This window comes from Macaca nemestrina, chromosome 18 (assembly GCF_043159975.1).
Source record: "Macaca nemestrina isolate mMacNem1 chromosome 18, mMacNem.hap1, whole genome shotgun sequence".
Taxonomy (NCBI): domain Eukaryota; kingdom Metazoa; phylum Chordata; class Mammalia; order Primates; family Cercopithecidae; genus Macaca; species Macaca nemestrina.
Window position 1 is genome coordinate 15347169 of NC_092142.1, and position 17875 is coordinate 15365043.

At 45.0% G+C, this 17875-nt stretch overlaps 2 protein-coding genes across 3 annotated transcripts in view; both read left to right on the top strand.

Moving 5' to 3' along the window:
* LOC105467726 (mpv17-like protein) overlaps positions 1 to 5251 on the top strand; it is a 37424-nt gene extending 32173 nt beyond the window's left edge. The window contains exon 5 of the transcript XR_011616325.1: positions 5181 to 5251. The gene's annotated coding sequence lies outside the window, so the exon portion shown is untranslated. The remainder of the gene's footprint in view (positions 1 to 5180) is intronic.
* On the top strand, positions 782 to 16169 carry LOC105467725 (mpv17-like protein). 2 transcript variants are annotated; one of them, XM_071084159.1, is made up of 4 exons: positions 801 to 1211; positions 5181 to 5251; positions 12679 to 12708; positions 12790 to 16169. In XM_071084159.1, exons 1-4 carry the CDS (start codon positions 902 to 904, stop codon positions 12967 to 12969), a joined length of 591 nt encoding a protein of 196 aa, XP_070940260.1. In that variant the 5' UTR covers positions 801 to 901; the 3' UTR covers positions 12970 to 16169. The 2 variants fall into 2 exon arrangements, with proteins under 2 accessions (XP_070940261.1, XP_070940260.1); XM_071084160.1 differs by lacking the exons at positions 12679 to 12708; positions 12790 to 16169 and adding an exon at positions 9570 to 10031 and having other exon boundaries at positions 782 to 1211.
* Positions 16170 to 17875: the final 1706 nt, after the last annotated feature.

Here is a 17875-nt window from a genome sequence, read left to right on the forward strand (position 1 = left end):
CTGACAACTATCAGTGCACACCACCAAGCCTGAGTAATTACAATACTTTTTTCTTTTTTTTTTTTTTCTTTTTCGTAGAGCTGGAGTCTTCCTATGTTGTCCAGGCTGGTCTGGAACTCTTGCCCTCAAAGGATCCTCCTGTCTAATTCTCCCAAAGTGCTGGGATTACAAGCATGTGCCACCGCGCCGGGCCAAATGCACCCCCCCTTTTTTTAAAGTGTGCAATTCAATGCTTTTTAATATATTCACAAAGTCATGGAACCATCACATCTATCTAATTTCAAAATGTTTTCATCGCTCCAAAAAAATAACTCCATATGGGAGACCAAGGCGGGCAGTTCACTCGAGACCAGCCTGGCCAACATGTTGAAACTCCGTCTCCACTAAAAATACAAAAATTAGTCGGGCGTGATGGCGCACGCGTGTAGTCCCAGCTACTCCGGAGGCCGAGGCAGAAGAATCGCTTGAACCGGGAGGCGGAGGTTGCAGTGAGCCCAGATCGCGCCATTGCACTCCAGCCTGGGCGACAGAGTGAGACTCCGTCTCAAAAATATCTAATTAATTAATAAAAATAAAAATAAACAAGTAAATAAATAACCCCATGTCTTCTACCTCTGTGGCTTTGCCTGTTCTGAGTATTTTGTGTGAATGGACCCATGCATGGGGGTGGGCCGGGCACCTTTCAAACGTTCACCCCCACAACGGCCCGTGGCCTCCGGATTGGACAGTGCGAGCTGAATGTGCGGGCCGGGCGCCCAATCGCTCCGGAGCGTCTGGAGGGGGCAGGTGCAGGTGCGGGCGGCGCCAGCTCAGGGGCTGCTGGAGGCCCAGGAGGCTCCACCATGGTGCAGGAAGCTGCCTATCACGCCGGCTCCTGATCGCCGGCGCCCATAGCGCCGACATGGCGGGCTGGTGGCCGGCATTGTCGCGCGCGGCCCGGCGCCACCCATGGCCCACCAACGTGCTGCTCTACGGCTCGCTCTTCTCGGCAGGGGACGCGCTGCAGCAGAGACTGCAGGGCGGCGAGGCCGACTGGCGCCAGACGCGGCGCGTGGCCACGTTGGCGGTGACCTTCCACGCCAACTTCAACTACGTGTGGCTGGGCCTGCTGGAGCGTGCGCTCCCGGGTCGCGCGCCGCGCGCGGTGCTGGCCAAATTGCTCTGGGACCAGGTGGTCGGTGCGCCCATCGCGGTCTCGGTCTTCTACACCGGTGAGGGGCCGGGTATTGGGGGACTGGAGCCAGGGACTCGGGATCAAGCGGCTGGAGGGAGGGCGCTGCAGGAGCCTGGGGACCCGGGTAGGAGCTGAGGCTCTGAGACCGGGGCTGCTTCAGGGGCCTGGAGGGCCAGGGCAAAGGCTAGAGGCTGGGGTGTTTGATTGCGAGAAGTTGCGGGGGACACTGGCTGGGGAGCCGGGAAATTGGGAAGCCAGAGGTCCAGCGGGTCAGGGGCTAGGGTCGGGGCTCAGACGCGGGGGTTGGATGTAGGTCAAGGCTGGAGCTGGCAGGGCTGGGGAGGTCTTTTCCCCCTGGAAAAGGGCCCACGGGAAAATAAAGGAAATCCCAGTTCAAGGCCATAGCAGCTGCATGATCATGAACCAGTCGTGGGCAGGGAAGGGACCGACCTGCTGTTCAGAAAATCCATGCCTGGGGCTCCGGGGCCAGCACAGGAACAAAACGCAAGGGGACCCATGACCCTGGGGGGCAGAGCAGGTGGAATCTGAGGTTGGGCCTGGATCTTCAGAAAACTCATGCCCAGGGGCCTAGTCCTGCTTTGGTGACAAGATTTTCCCCTGGGGGTCCCACGGAAGACATCAAGGGACCTTGGATCCTTGCCATTGGAGGACTATATACCTGTGAGGGTTCAGGGAACCCTCTCCTTAGAAAATGCGACCTGGGCCTGGGGTATGGGGGACGGGGGCTTGACTGTGGAAACCTTCTCTACTGCCTACAATAAGAACAATGGAAATGTTACCTGAAAAATACCGGGGTTCATTCCCCTAACGAGTCCCAGATGACTCCATCAAGAGGCAGGTTTTGATCAATGGGAGTTTTACTTGGCACAAGTAAGGAAGACACTGGGCATGTTCTCCAAAGTAGTATGTCCCCCCGAGAAGGAGACAGGAGGGTTTTATGGGGTGATGGAGAAAGGAGAGGGCGCGTGATTGCATGCAGAATAGGGGTCCCAGTGAGTCATGATGCTAGCACATAGATTGCATAGGTTACATAGGTTATAGTCATGAAGCTATAGCTTCTCCCGGGGTGAAGACTTTAGCATGGAAATGAGGAGAGTTAACTTGGGTTCATCTATAAGTAACCTGGGGTCACTTAGGAGCTGGTTTAAACAAACAGGGTGACCTCATTCCACCCAGGGTTGGGGAAGAACAGGTTGAGGGCAGGAGGCTGATTGCTCAAGCTGGTTAAATTCTTGTGATCTTTGGAGATCCTCCATCTACTTACAGAACAGGCCCTGTGGCCTCTATCATCATTGCAATTTCTATAGCCTCGAAGGGGATGGGGTGGGTAACTGGGGAGAAAATCTCTATGGGTCTTAAGCCTGACCTTGGGATTGGGGAACACAGATTTTCCCCCAAATGGGAGGGAACTTCTCCTAAGGGCTGTTGGTGCTTTCTAAACCAGGTTGAGGTCAGACAAGCCACCATCTTGAAGAGAGCTACCCTGCCCCTTGAACCTTATTTTGAAGAGTTGGATTCACTTCCTTTCTCTACAGACCCCACCAGAAACACAAACCACCTGGTTGCCTATTGCCATTGCGGCCAACTACATGGCTGATGGGATCAGTGGGTCAGGAGGACAGACAGCCTGAGAGCTAGGGTCTCCTGTTTTATCAGAAGGTCTTTGCCTGGTCCCAGGGTGTGATTTCCAGACTAGATTTGCAAACAGCTTCCTAGCACCTGTTACAGAAGACTTGTACACTGGTGAAGGGGTAGGGGACCAGAATCCTATTTAATCCTGAAACAACTAGTGAGATTGTTCTCTTTTTCTTTTTCTTTTTTTTTTTTTTGGAGACAGAGTCTTGCTTTAGCAGGCTGTAGTGTGCAGTGGCCCGATTTCAGCTCACTGCAACCTCCATCTCCAGGTTCAAGCGATTCTCCTGCCTCAGCCTACCGAGGGACTGGGATTACAGATGTACACCACCACGCCCGGCTAATTTTTGCATTTTTAATGAAGACGGGGTTTCACCATGTTGGCCAGACTGGCCTCCAACTCCTAACCTCAAGTGATCTGCCCATCTCGGCCTCCCAAAGTGCTGGGATTACAGGCATGAGGCACCTCACCCAGCCAGTTTTCAGTTTTTCTGGTTCAGTTTCCCTCACCTCAAATTTCCATGAAGGGGGAAGTAGAAGGGGATGGATTAGAGGTTTGCATGAGGCTCTACATGGAAATTGCACCAATCAGATGATCTTTGTGCTGGGATCACCTTGGGGAACCAGAGTGGTAACAGATTAACAACTCTGGCTTGGGAATCAGACACCTGGGTTGAACTCCGTCTGCTGTTAACCTCTCTAAGCTCTTTTCCTCCTTTGTAACTCTACCTACCTTAGCGAATTGTAAGGAGGGACACATGAAATGAGGCGCGTAAAGTACTTAGCATTTAATTAATGCTGGGTAAGTGGAACACAGTATTACCAATATTTTGCTGAGTCATGTAAGAATCTTCTGTAATTAACTAATAAGGCTCTTATTTCCCCTACCTCGTAATCGGGGATTGGAAAGAATTTTTAAAGTACTCTCAGTTTACAACCCTTTCTAAAATAGGAGAGCTTTGCCTTGCTACCTGAATTGCATTTTTCTTTTTTCCTTTTCTTTTTCTCAGACAAGGTCTCACTCTATTCCCTCAGGCTGAAGTGCAGTGATGTGATCACACCTCATTGCAGCCTCAACCTCCTAGGCTCAAGCAATCCTCCCACTTCTGCCTCTGGAGTAGTTGGGACCACAGGCGCGCAGCCCTATACCTGGCTGGTTTTTAAATTGTTTTGTGGAGAAACGGTCTTGATATATTGCCCAGGCTGTGAATTTCTCTTCAGGAATGTTGAAGATCAACGTTTTCAAAGTGTTTTTAGGAAGACTGAATTGGTGTTCCACTTTCAAATTTTGAATAGGGTAATACTGATGGGAAATTTGTAGTTGCCAGAGTATTTGGGTCCACTAGCCTTTTTTTTTATTTTTATATTTTTGAGATGGAATCTTGCTCTGTCACCGAGTCAGGAACGCAGTGGTGTGATCTCAGCTGACTGCAACCTCCAAATCCTGGGTTCAAGTGATCCTTCTGCCTCAGCCTCCTGAGAGGCTGGAATTACAGGCATGTACCACTACGCCCGGCTAATTTTGTATTTTTAGTAGAGACGGAGTTTCTCCATGTTGGTCAGGCTGGTCTTAAACTCCCAACCTCAGGTGATCCACCCGCCTCAGCCTCCCAAAGTGCTGGGATTACAGGCGTGAGCCACCACAACCAGTCCACTAGCTTTTTTTTAAAAGATAGAAATTAAAATTTCAAAATGTTCAAATGTTCGACATTTCACAAAATCTTTGGAAGGTAGAGAAAAGTAACCAATAGACCCACTATTGTAACTTGATTCTTTTTGTGAATTGTTACAGTTTTTGAAAAAATAATTGTTCTGCTATAACTTTTATACTCTACTATTCTCACTTCGTATTTATCATTCCTTTAAAATTTATCTAGTTTTAGAGTGGAGATTATGTTCTATTTTCTTTTTTTTTTTTTTGAGACAAGGTCTTGCTGTGTTGCCCAGGCTGGAGTGCAGTGTCATGATCACAGCTCACTGCAGCCTCCACCTCCCAGGCTCAAGCAATCCTCCCACTTCAGCCTCCTGAATAGCTATGACTACAGGCACGCCACCACACCTGGCTAATTTTTGTACTTTTTGTAGGGATGGGGTTTTGCCCTGTTGCCCAGGCTGGTCTCTAAACTCCTGGACTCGAGCAATCTGCCTGCCTCGGCCTCCCAAAGTGCTGCTGGGATTACAGGCTTGAGCCACCGCGCCTGACTATGTTCTCTTTTCACTGTTGGATCAGAAGGGTCGTATTGATGGATGATAGTGATGGTTACTTTGCATTTTGGAATGGAAAACTTAAACATGCACTGTTATACGGTACCCTACTGAATCTTTTAAAATTCTTTTGGTGTTTTGCAAATAGGTATGAGCATTCTCCAGGAAAAGGATGACATATTTTTGGACCTGAAACAGAAATTCTGGAATACCTATCTGGTAAGTCAGGCATTTGAAAATGTAATCAGTATGTTTTTCGGTATATATATATGTATACACACACACACACACACACACACACATATATATACACATATACAGAAAGTATTTTTCTGTGTATATATTTATAAATATTTAAAAATCTTTTAATTGACACGTATATGTGCATATTTTCAGTATACACATGATAATTTGATACATTTGTATAATCATATCAGGATTCTTTGTGTGTGTGTGTATGTGTGTGTGTGTGTGTGTATATTTTTTTTAATTTAAAAAAATTGTTTTTGAGACAGGGTCTCATTCTGTCACCAAAGCTAGAATGCAGGGGCATGATCATGGCTCACTGCAGCCTGGACCTCCTGAGTTCATGTGATCCTCCCACCTCAGCCTCCTGAGTAGCTGAGACTACAGGCATGTGCCACCACACCCAGTTAATTATTTTTACATTTTTTGGTGGAGAGAGTCTCACTATGTAGCCCAGGCTGGCCGCGAACTCTTGTGCTCCAGCGATTCTCCCACCTCAACATTAAGTCCATTTCTATTAAACTATTCCTAAATTAGAGAGCTCCAGTTTGGTTGGCAGAAGGGTCCAATATTTTGACAGAGAAATCTTCAAGTTATTTTGATAGATGTATGAGGAGAGGGTCTAAGAGTATCTGTACTTCTCATGAATTGGAAAGAAATAATGTCTCTGGGCCAGGCGCGCTGGCTCACGCCTGCAATCCCAACACTTGGGAGTCTGAGGCAGGCAGATCACTTCACGTTAGGAGTTTGAAACTAGCCTGGCCAATATGGTGAAACCCTGTCTCTACTAAAAACACAAAAAATAGCTGGGCACGGTGGTGCATGTCTGTAATCCCAGCTGCCCAGCAGGCTGAGGCAGGAGAATCGCTTGAACCTGGAGACAGAGATTGCAGTGAGCCGAGATCGCACCACTGCACTCCAGCCTGGGCAACACAGCAAGACTCCATCTCAAAAAGAAAAAAAAAGAAGAAAATAAATAATATCTCAATGTTGTCAATGATTTCTGACTTTATTAATTCTTATTAATGATCACAATTTATTTTGTGAATTTTGCAGCCCAAGTGACAACAATTTATTCTGTAAATTGGGATTCTATTTGCAAAATAGGGACTGCAGACTGTGAGTGGCTTAATGGAGTCATTCCCACATTCAAAGCCAGTGTTTTCAGGTGAACTTTCTGCGGAGTCCTGGTGAAGAGAACTTTAACATCACAAAGGTATAGCAAAGGAGAAGGTTTCCAAGGGTTATTTCAAGGTTTGAAGCAAATCAGCGGTTTTACTGTTTGCTCGGCACAAATATATACAGTCCCATCCAATACGTATTTATTCATTGATTCAGTTAATATTTATTGAACAGTGTCCTTAAGGCCTGGCAAAGTCAGGGATACTTTTCATCTCTGCCCTAGAGCATGTTTGATTGCATTCATCACAAGGAGGTAAATCTTTGGGATTACAGAATGTTCACAGACTGGCCTAGGGCTTCACAGGTTCTTCATTCCCTATCAAAAGCAGTGTTGAGCCACACCCAGCTATTACCTCCATAGCTTCAAGCATCAGCTGTTGGATGGTACCAATGGTACCAAGCCCCTGAACCAGCAGCATTACTTGATGGCTAGAGGTAGAGGATGGAGAGGTTTGAAGTCAGAGGCTTCCCGTGAGCCTCTATGCTCAGGAACAGTAACTACAAGGAATGTGTTCAGAACTCGTGATTTCTCTTAGGGCAGAAATTGAGGACCCCATGGTGATAACCAAATGTGATTTTCTTCTGTTTGTTTTGTGTGTGTGTGTGTGTGTGTGTGTGTGTGTGTGTTTAGATGGATTCTTGCTCTGTCCCCTAGTGGGGAGTGCAGTGGCACCATCTCGGCTCTCTGCAACCTCTGCCTCCTGGGTTCAAGCAGTTCTCCTGCCTCAGCCTCCTGAGTAGCTGGAATTACAGACTTGCACCACCACATCCAGCTAATTTTCTGTATTTTTCAGTAGAGATAGGGTTTCACCATGTCGGCCAGGTTGGTCTTGAACTCCTAACCTCAGGTGATCCGCCTGCCTAAGCCTCCCAAAGTCCTCCCAAAAGAGCCCAGGAGTTTGAGACCAGCCTGGGCAACATAGTGAAACCCCATCTCTACAAAAATAAAATAAATGAGCTGGGCATAGTGGCATGTGTCTGTGGTCCCAGCTGCTCAGGAGGCTGAGATGGGAGGATTGCAAGCCTGGGAGGTTGAGGCTGCCGTGAGCTGTGATTGCATAGCTGCACACCAGCCTGAGTGACAGAGTGAGACCTTGTTTCAAAAAAAAAAAAAAAAAAAAAAAAAAGCAGGAAGTAGAATTGGGAAAGAAAGAAGCTTCAGGCAGGGATTTGTATATGAACACAGGAATATTTGCATACTGTTTTAATAAAAGAGTGGTTACAATGAGTGAGTCTCATCTACCTTCAGGAAAAGAAAGAGGGTAAACTAGTGGTCTGAAGCCCAGCCCATTTGGAGATTTTGTGGGAAGATTTCCTGTAATAAAACTGTTGACCAGGCAGGATGACTCAAGCCTGTAATCCCAGCACTTTGGTAGGCTGAGGCAGGTGGATCATGAGGTCAAGAGATCGAGACCATCCTGGTAATTTGATGAAACCCCGTCTCTACTAAAAATATAAAAATTAGCTGGGCGTGGTAGAGGGCGCCTGTAATCCCAGCTACTCAGGAGCTGAGGCGGGATAATTGTTGGAACCCGGGAGTTAGAGGTTGCAGTAAGCCAAGATCGTGCCACTGCACTCCAGGCTGGCGACAGAGGGAGACTCCCTTAAAAAAAAAAAAAAAGAAAGAAAGAAAAGTGTCTTCCAGGTGCTGTCTTAGGTGTGTTAGTGGAAGATACCCAAAAAAACATGTAAAACACAGATTGTGACCTAAAGGGACTTAGAGTCTAGTGGGATGGATAGATAAATAGACAAGTCATTAACTAGAGTTTGATCAGAAATGCTTTCAGATTCCATGGGTACTTAGCACAGTGAGGAGGTATAGAGGGATCAAGGAAGTCTTGCTGGGGCCAGGCACCAGTGGCTCATGCCTGTAATTCCAGCACTTTGGGAGGCCAAGGTGGGTGGATTGCTTGAGCTCAGGAGTCTGAGACCAGCCCGGGCAATATGATGACGAAACCTCATCTCCAGAAATACAAAAATGAGCTGGGCATGGTGGCTTGCACCTATATTCTCAGCTACTCAGGAGGCTGAGGTGGGAGGATCTCCTGAGCCCAGGAGGTTGAGACTGAAGTAAGCTATGATTTTGCCAGTGCACTCCAGCCTGGGCAAGACAGTGAGGCCCTGCCTCAAAATAAATAAATAAATAAAAAGATCTGGAGTTATGCACATACTGGGGGACAGGGCATTCCAGGGGCAGAAGAGCTGAGTAGAGGTGACAATGTGTGAAGCACCATGGTATGCCTGGAGGGGAGAAACCACAGGCAGTTTGGTGTTCACAGAGTATTTGTTGAACAACTTGGAATGAGTTTGCATCCTAGAGACTGTTGAATGCCTGGAGCTGAGGATCTTGAACTTCACGGTTAGGTAATGGCAGCAAAGGAAACCAAAGTGGGGGGTTATCTTAACCAAGTTCACATAAGAAATAAAGCACGTTGGGTGTAGTGGCTCATGCCTGTAATCCTAACACTTTGGGAGGCTGAGGCAGGAGGATCCCTTGAGGTTAGGAGTTTGAGACCAGCTTGGGCAACACAGCAAGACCCTGTCTGTATTTAAAAAAATAAAACTGCCCTGGCATGGTGGCTCATGCCTGTAATCGCAGCACTTTGGGATGCTGAGGCGAGCGGGTCACTTGAGGTCAGGAGTTTGAGACCAGCCTGACCAAAATGGTGAAGCCCGTTCTTTCCTGAAAAATACAAAAAATTAGCCGGGTGTGGTGGCACGCACCTGTAATCCCAGCTACTTAGGAGGCTGAGGCAGGAGAGTCACTTGAACCTGGGAGGCGGAGATTGCAGTGAGCCGAGACTGCACCACTGCACTCCAGTCTGGGTGACAGAGCAAGACTCTGTCTCAACAACAACAACAACAAAAAAAAAAAAAAAAGAAAAGAAAAGAAAAGAAATGAGGTGAGTTCAGTTTGGGAAATGTTGAATGCGAGATGCCTTTGGGCTATTCAGAGGGAGATTGCCGAAGCACAGAAGAGAGTTCATGGCAGTGTTTAATTATTTTTAGTGCTCACATGTCCCAGATTCGGCCAGTGGGAGTCCCTCCAAGCTGGTTCCTGTGTCCTGTGACATCACCCGTCTTCTTTCTCCTTTTCTTCTTTCATAAGCCACTTCCTTTCTGGCATGACAGTATGTTCCAGAACCATCTTGTACCTTGCACCTGCCCTGCCCTGGCCCTACAATCAGCCAATTCTCTGAGGCATCCTGATTTCTTTTGTGGGGGAATGGTTTGGGAACAAAATATAGTACAGCATGATACTACATTCTGACAAGAAAAAAAACACAGCCATAAGAAATAAAGCCATGGACAGGGACAGTGGCTCACGCCTGTAATCCTAACACTTTGGGAGGCAGAGGTGGGAGGATTGCTTAGGGCCGGGAGTTCAAGACCAACCTGGCCCACATAGTGAGGGCTCATCTCTATTTTTTTTTTTTTTTTTTTGAGACGGAGTCTCGCTCTGTCGCCCAGGCTGGAGTGCAGTGGCTGGATCTCAGCTCACTGCAACCTCCGCCTCCCGGGTTCACGCCATTCTCCTGCCTCAGCCTCCCGAGTAGCTGGGACTACAGGCGCCCGCCACCTTGCCTGGCTAGTTTTTTGTATTTTTTTTAGTAGAGACGGGGTTTCACCGTGTTAGCCAGGATGGTCTCGATCTCCTGACCTCGTGATCCGCCCGTCTCGGCCTCCCAAAGTGCTGGGATTACAGGCTTGAGCCACCGCGCCCGGCCTCATCTCTATTAAGAAAAAAAAAAAAAAGAAAGAAATAAGGAAAGCCATGTTTGGATGAGTTTAGTCTTCTGATTATTTTTGCTAAAGTTTTAAATTCTTTTTTTTTTTTTTTTTTTTTTTTTTTAAGACAGAGTCTTGTTCTGTTGCCCAGGCTGGAGTTCAGTGGTGCAGTCTTGGCTCACTGCAATCTCCGCCTCCCGGGTTCAAGGGATTCTCCTGCCTCAGCCTCTTGAGTAGCTGGGATTACAGGTTCCTGACATCATGCCCTGCTAATTTTTGTGTTTTTAGTAAAGACAGGGTTTCTCCATGTTGGTCAGGCTGGTCTCAAACTCCCCACTTCAGGTGACCCCCTGCCTTTGCCTCCCAAAGTGCTGGGATTATAGGGGTATATTTTGTGTTTAAAGTATATTTAAAAATTAAGGGCCAGGCTCAGTGTCTCATGCCTGTAATCCCAGCAGTTTGGGAGTCCGAGGTTGGCAGATCGTCTGAGGTCGGGAATTTGAGATGCACAACAAGAGCGAAAGTCCGTCTCAAAAAATAAATAAATAAATAAATAAATAAACAAATAAATAAAAATATACATTATGTTCAGGTGCGGTGGTTCACACCTGTAATCCCAGCACGTTGGGAGGCCGAGGCAGGCAGATCACCTGAGGTCAGGAGTTCGAGACCAGCCTAGCCAATATTGCAAAACCCTGTCTCTACTAAAAATAGAAAAAATTAGTCGGGCGTAGTTGTGTGCACCTGTAATCCCAGCTACTCGGAGGCTGAGGCAGGAGAATCGTTTGAACCCAGAAGGTGGAGGTTGCAGTGAGCCGAGATTGCACCATTGCACTCCAGCCTGGGCAACAAGAGCGAAACTCCACCTCAAAAACAACAAAACAAAACATATATATATACACACACACATATATACATTATATGTAATATCTACTTTTGAATATAAACATAAATATTATAAAACTTTTACTGCAATTGTTCATTTTAGAAACTTCAAAAATACAAATTAGTGAAAAGAAGAAAATAAGTCTATAATACCACTTTTAAGGACTATTTTAAAAACTTCTAGCCTTTTTTTGAGGTATAATTTACATACCAAGACTTTAAAAAAAAAATTCATAATGGTGACTTTTTCATCAGACTGTATAGGATAAAGTTTGTTAAAATGTCTATCTAAGATACTTTGTAATATATGAACATTTCAGCTAAACTTGTTCTATAGCATCACATGATTTGAATATATTATTAGAAAATCATTCCATAAACAATGGTTTGGTATATAGTATTAACAATTCAAGGCTGGGCACAGTGGCTCATGGCTGTAATCCTTTGGGAGGCCGAGGGAGGCAGATCACCTGAGGTCAGGAGTTCAAGACCAGCCTGGCCAACATGGTGAAACCCTGTCTCTACTAAAAATACAAAAATTAGCCGGGCATGGTGGCAGGCGCCTGTGATCCCAGCTACTCAGGAGGTTGAGGCAGGAGAATCGTTTGAACCTGGGAGGCAGAGGTTGCAGTGAGCCAAGATCTTGCCACTGCATTCCAGCCTAGGCAACAGAATGAGACTCCATCTCAAAATAAATAAATAAATAAATAAATAAATAAATAAAACAATTTGGGTGAGGTGACTCACGCCTGTAATCCCAGCACTTTGGGAGGCTGCGGTGGGCTATTACTTTTGCCTGGGAGTTCGAGACCAGCCTGGACAACACAGAGATTCCATGTCTCAAAAAGAAAAAATTAAATTAAAAAAATAAAAAGTAAAGAATTCATTGATGATTCTGTATTTACAAATATATTCCTGCATCATTTTTTCATGGTAACCAGGAAATGGCAATGCATAAATATATGTTGTCATTTCCAAAGCAGCCGTCTTCCAGAATTGGTACTGATTCTAGTAGACCTTTCATTCTAGTGTTAAAAATATAATTAATACAAATGTCTTGTACCTAATAGCTTTTTCCCCCACAATTCCCCAACCCCCTCACTCTAGAGGCCTTAAGTAGTCTAATTTAATCAGCTTAGTCTGAAATGTAATACTACCTCAGCATCTAGTTGGCCTAGTATTTCTTACTCTTTTATGGAATGAACTGTGCAACTGTTTTGTGTGGTTAAAAGGTATGCTAGGCCGGGTATAGTGGCTCACACCTGTAATCCCAGGCCAAGGTGGGCGGATCACCTGAGGTCGGGGGTTGGAGACCAGCCTGGCCAACACGGTGAAAACCCATCTCTACTAAAAATACAAAAATTAGCCGGGTGAGGTGGTGTGCGCCTGTAATCCCAGATACTCAGGAGACAGAGGCACGAGAATTGCTTGAACCCAGGAGGCAGACGTTGCAGTGAGCTAAGATTACACCACTGCACTCCCGTCTGGGCAACAGGGTGAGACCCTGTCTCAAAAAATAAAAAATAAAATAAATAAAAAATAAAAGGCATTCTAATAAAGTTGTTGCTTTTTTTTTTTTTTTTTTTTTTTTTTTTTAATTCCAGAGCGGACTGGTGTACTGGCCTTTTGTACAGGTAAGTTCCGCCTACTCAGTAATATTAACTCAGGGCTTTGGTTTCCATGTGGCCCTAACGAACTCTCTGTCTCTGTTCCAGCTGACCAACTTTAGCCTTGTTCCTGTTCAATGGAGAACAGCTTACACTGGAGTCTGTGGTTTTCTCTGGGCCATCTTCGTCTGTTTTTCCCAGCAGAGTGGTGACGGCACATTCAAGTCAGCTTTCACCATTTTACGTACAAAGTGGACCAGTGCCATAGAAGGGTCCCCGGAGAAATGAGAAGTCAAGGACTCTCTTAAAGGGACCACATATTTGACCTAAAATGCACAGAACTGCCTGCAGACAAAATACTTGATGTGCCAATTATGCATTTCATTTTGAGGAATTACTGCTATTTATAAACCCACTTAAAAAAAATTATGATTATTTTTGAATTGTATTCAGATATTTTTTCCTGTTCCAGTCTGAAATATTACTTCTCTAATATTTTGGTTGATATGAATAATAGTGGCAAAATGGCATTTCAGAATTATTAATATTTCTAATATTCTAATGCAAGTTTCAGGAAACTTGGTTTTGATGTTTACATTTCTATTCTAAAATCTCAGGTTATCTCCTGAACACTTTTGGGCAGATGAACTTTTATACCAAAAAATAGTTCTCATAGTGAATTTTAATTTACATAGAACTCAATCGAAATGAAGATTTAAAAACAAGATTTATTTCCCCAAAGCATACATAATTTGTTATTTTTTTACTAAAATTCAGTAAATACTTTTTTTTTTTTTTTTGAGATGGAGTCTCACTCTGTCTCCCAGGCTGGAGTGCAGTGGCACGATCTCAGCTCACTGCAGCCTCCACCCTCCAGGTTCAAGCAATTCTCTTGCCTTAGGCTCCTGCGTAGCTGGGATTACAGGCATGTGACACCACTGACACCACTACACCACGCCATGCCTCGCCTGATTTTTGTATTTTGTTTGTTTTTTTGTTTTTGTTTTTGAGCTCCACCTCCCTTTTCACGCCATTCTCCTGCCTCAGCCTCCCGAGTAGCTGGGAGTACAGGCATCCACCCCCATGCCTGGATAACTTTTTGCGTTTTTAGTAGAGATGGGGTTTCACCGTCTTAGCCAGGATGGCCCCCATCTCCTGACCTTGTGATCCAGCCGCCTCGGCTTCCCAAAGTGCTGTGATTACAGGCGTGAGCCACCGTGCCCGGCCTAATTTTTGCATTTTTAGTTTCACCATGTTGACGAGGACAGTCTCAATCTCCTGACCACATAAGTCGCCTGCCTCGGCGTCCCAAAGTGCTGGGATTACAGGTGTGAGCCACCGCAACCGACTTTTTGTTTTTCCTTTTTTTGAGACAGAGACTCTCTCTGTCACCCAGGCAGGAGTGCAGTGGCATGATTTCCGCTCACTGCAACCTTCGCCTCCTGGGTTCAAACAATCCTACTGCCTCATCCTTCAGAGTAGCTGGGATTACAGGCCTGTGCCACCATGCCTAGCTCATTTTTGTATATATATATTTTTTTGAGACGCAGTCTCGCTCTGTCACCCAGACTGGAGTGCAGTGGCCGGATCTCAGCTCACTGCAAGCCCTGCCTCCTGGTTTCAGGCCATTCTCCTGCCTCAGCCTCCTGCGTAACTGGGACTACAGGCACCTGGCACCTCGCCCGGCTAGTTTTTTGTATTTTTTAGTAGAGACAGGGTTTCACCGGGTTAGCCAGGATGGTCTCGATCTCCTGACCTCGTGATCCGCCCGTCTCGGCCTCCTAAAGTGCTGGGATTACAGGCTTGAGCCACTGTGCCAAGCCCATTTTTGTATTTTTAGTAGAGACGGTGTTTTGCCGTGTTGGCTAGGCTGGTCTCCAACTCCTGGCCTCTAATGATCCACTCAGCTTGGCCTCCCAAAGTGCTGGGATTATCGGCGTGAGCCACCACACCTGGCTCAGTAAGTACGTTTTTTTATTATCAAAAAAAGAGTACTGTATGATTGGTGTATTCTGTATAGAATGTATTTTATTGATGTCTTCTATTTTTATAATTTCTGAGTTAAGTACTTTTTAATGAATGTTTTTTAGTTTGGGCACATTCAGTTGACTAAAGCACTTCATTTCCCAGATATATGAAATAAAATATGTCGCTGCTTTTCCAATTTCACACGGATGTTATTTTGTGAAAATCAGTGCTTTAAGATAAACCTTTATACTTCAAGATAAACATGAGAAACTTGATCTTTTATTTATTTTTTATTTTTTTATTTTTTGAGACGGAGTCTCGCTCTGTCGCCCAGGCTGGAGTGCAGTGGCGCGATCTCGGCTCACTGCAAGCTCCGCCTCCTGGGTTCACGCCATTCTCCTGCCTCAGCCTCCCGAGTAGCTGGGACTACAGGCGCCCACAACCGCGCCCGGCTAATTTTTTGTATTTTTAGTAGAGACGGGGTTTCACCGTGGTCTCGATCTCCTGACCTTGTGATCCGCCCGCCTCGGCCTCCCAAAGTGCTGGGATTACAGGCGTGAGCCACCGCGCCCGGCCAGATCTAATATTTAATATTTATTCAGTTCGTCTAACTTCTAAACCATCAGATTTAAAAATTACGTAACTATCTCAAGAAGTTTCACTTGGATGTAGTCGTTCACGCTTGTAATCCCAGCACATTGGGAGGCTGAGGTGGGAGGATCGCTTAAAGCAAGGAGTTTGAGACCATCCTGGGCAATATTGCAAGATCCCATCTCTATTTTTAAAAAAAATTCACTTTGTGAGGCCGAGGCAGGCGGATCACGAGGTCAGGAGATCGAGACCATCCTGGCTAGCATAGTGAAACCCTATCTCTACTAAAAACACAAAAAATTAGCCGGGCGTGGTGGCGGGTGCCTATAGTCCCGGCTACTCAGGAGGCTGAGGCAAGATAATGGCGTGAACCTGGGAGGTGGAGGTTGCAGTGAGCGGAGATCACGCCACTGCACTCTAGCCTAGGCGACAGAGCGAGACTCCATCTCAAAAAATAAAAAAAGTTTCAACAAATTCCACCTAAGAATTCCACCAGAGTTCTATTGTCTCCAATATCATGTTCCACGGATTTCAAGTTGTGAAGGCCTGAACTGTTCATTTATCTTGAGAATTTATATTTAAGCTTAAGACTATATACCTAAAAATTGAGCATATAATTTGTATAATTTATGTAAGATTCTGTAAGTCATAAACATGTAGTTTCCAAGTGTATAATTTGTCTGAATGTAATAGGCATTAATATATTTTACATTATTGGGACCATAGTAAAGCAATTTCTAAATGGTTTGTAAAATAACTTATTTGCGTTGTTGTAAAAGTAGAAGATACATTTTAACATCAAAATACATCAAAAAATGTACCCAAGGTAATTGTACGTACTGCCTGGCAAACCTTTACAGAAGCTGTGGTATCACTTTTATGATGGAAGAATAGTGTTTGCATTTTGTATAAAAGTACTTGGGGCTGGACGTGGTGGCTCATGTCTATAATCCCAGTGCTTTGGGAGGTGAAGGCAGGTGGATCGTCTGAGCCCAGGAGTTTGAGACCAGCCTAGGCAACATGGCAATAGCCTGTCTCTCTAAAACATACAAACATTAGCCAAGCATGGTGGTGTGAGCCTGTAGTCCCAGCTACTTGGGAAACTGAGGCAGGAGGATCTCGAACCCAGGAGGCAGAAGATGAATACATCAATGGATGCAACTGAATGAGGTGAGGTGTCTTGAAGGAGAGAGCAAAAGAGATTTAAATAATAACAATTATAATAAGGCTGGGTGCGGTGGTTCACGCTTGTAATCCTGGAACTTTGGCAGGCCAAGACAGGCGGATTGGTTGAGGTCAGGAGTTCAAGACTGGCATGGCCGACATGGTGAAACCCCGTCTCTATTAAAAATAGAAAATTAGCCGGACATGGTAGTATGTGCCTGTGGTCTCAGCTACTCAGGTGGCTGAGACAGGAGAATCGCTTGAACCTGGGAGGCATACGTTGTAGTGAACCGATAAATACAAAAAGTATTAAAGTACTAACAGGAAAATTTCCACTGATCACCCTTTAGCTTTAAATAATGCAGAAACATATGCCCAGTTTACTTGTAATTAAAAATCACGCATCGTTCACAATTTATCAGTCTTGTTTATTTGTGAAAAACTAATACAAGTTATTCTCTTTTACCTGTATTGTGATTGGTTTGGTGAGAGGGAATTGGGCCACTTGAGAGTTTGTGCATGTTTAAAATTTTCTGGCCAGGCACGGTGGCTCATGCCTGTAATCCCAGCGTTTTGGGAGGCCAGGACAGGTGGATCACTTGAGCTCAGGAGTTCAAGACCAACCTGGGCAACATGGTGAAACCCTATCTCTACCAAAAATACAAAAAGTAGCTGGGTGTGGTGGCTTGCACCTGTACTTCCAGCTACTTGGGAGGCTGAGGCAGGAGGATCGCTCAAGCCCAGGAGGCGGAGGTTGCAGTGAGCCGAGATCATGCCACTGCACTCCAGCTAAGGCAACAGAGCAAGACTCTGTCTTAAAAAAAAAAAAAAAAAGAAAAGAAAAGAAAAGAAAATTAACTTTGGTATTTCAGGTTGAATTTAAATGGGGACTTCACATCAACTGTGTTCACTACAGTGGACCAAATTAAGTGTTGAGAGATTATCTGGAACTGCAATTTCTAACTTATACGTGATTGCTATAAACCTTATCTGTTTACTGTTTCTCTTCCAAGGACCATCAGTCATCCTTTAAAATCCATCTGAAGCTATGAAAAGGTATTTTTTGTTACATGGGCAGTTCACTGTTAGTACAGTAAAATGTTACGTGAATTTCTACAGAATGTTTGCCAAAATGAATTATATCTAGAATATGCTTAACAATATATTCTGGAGGCAGCTTTCATTTGAAATTAGGTTCATCTTCTGAGAGTATTAAAAAGTTAATGGGTTTTTGTGCTTGAAGATTCTGACGCTGCATTTGGCTACATTTAATCCACTTACACCCATAAGGTTTAGCATCTAAAAAAATTAAATCACTGCTAATGCAATTAAAATGATTGAAAAAGTTTCTTTTTATACTTTCAACAGCTGATACATAAAAGGGAAATCTGGAATTTAAAGATAAAGTAAGTGCTGGAGTTGAAAGGTTAGGAACACATGAAGATCTGTGAAGTGTAACTAACCATGTGAA

What these genes read in the sequence shown, in the direction of transcription:
- LOC105467725 (XM_071084159.1), top strand. Translation starts at nt 902, where the DNA reads ATGGCGGGCTGGTGGCCGGCATTGTCGCGCGCGGCCCGGCGCCACCCA. An exon ending in AATTCTGGAATACCTATCTG is followed by an intron (nt 5,252 to 12,678) that starts GTAAGTCAGGCA and finishes TTTTAATTCCAG; the next exon opens with AGCGGACTGGTGTACTGGCC. An exon ending in TGTACTGGCCTTTTGTACAG is followed by an intron (nt 12,709 to 12,789) that starts GTAAGTTCCGCC and finishes TCTCTGTTCCAG; the next exon opens with CTGACCAACTTTAGCCTTGT.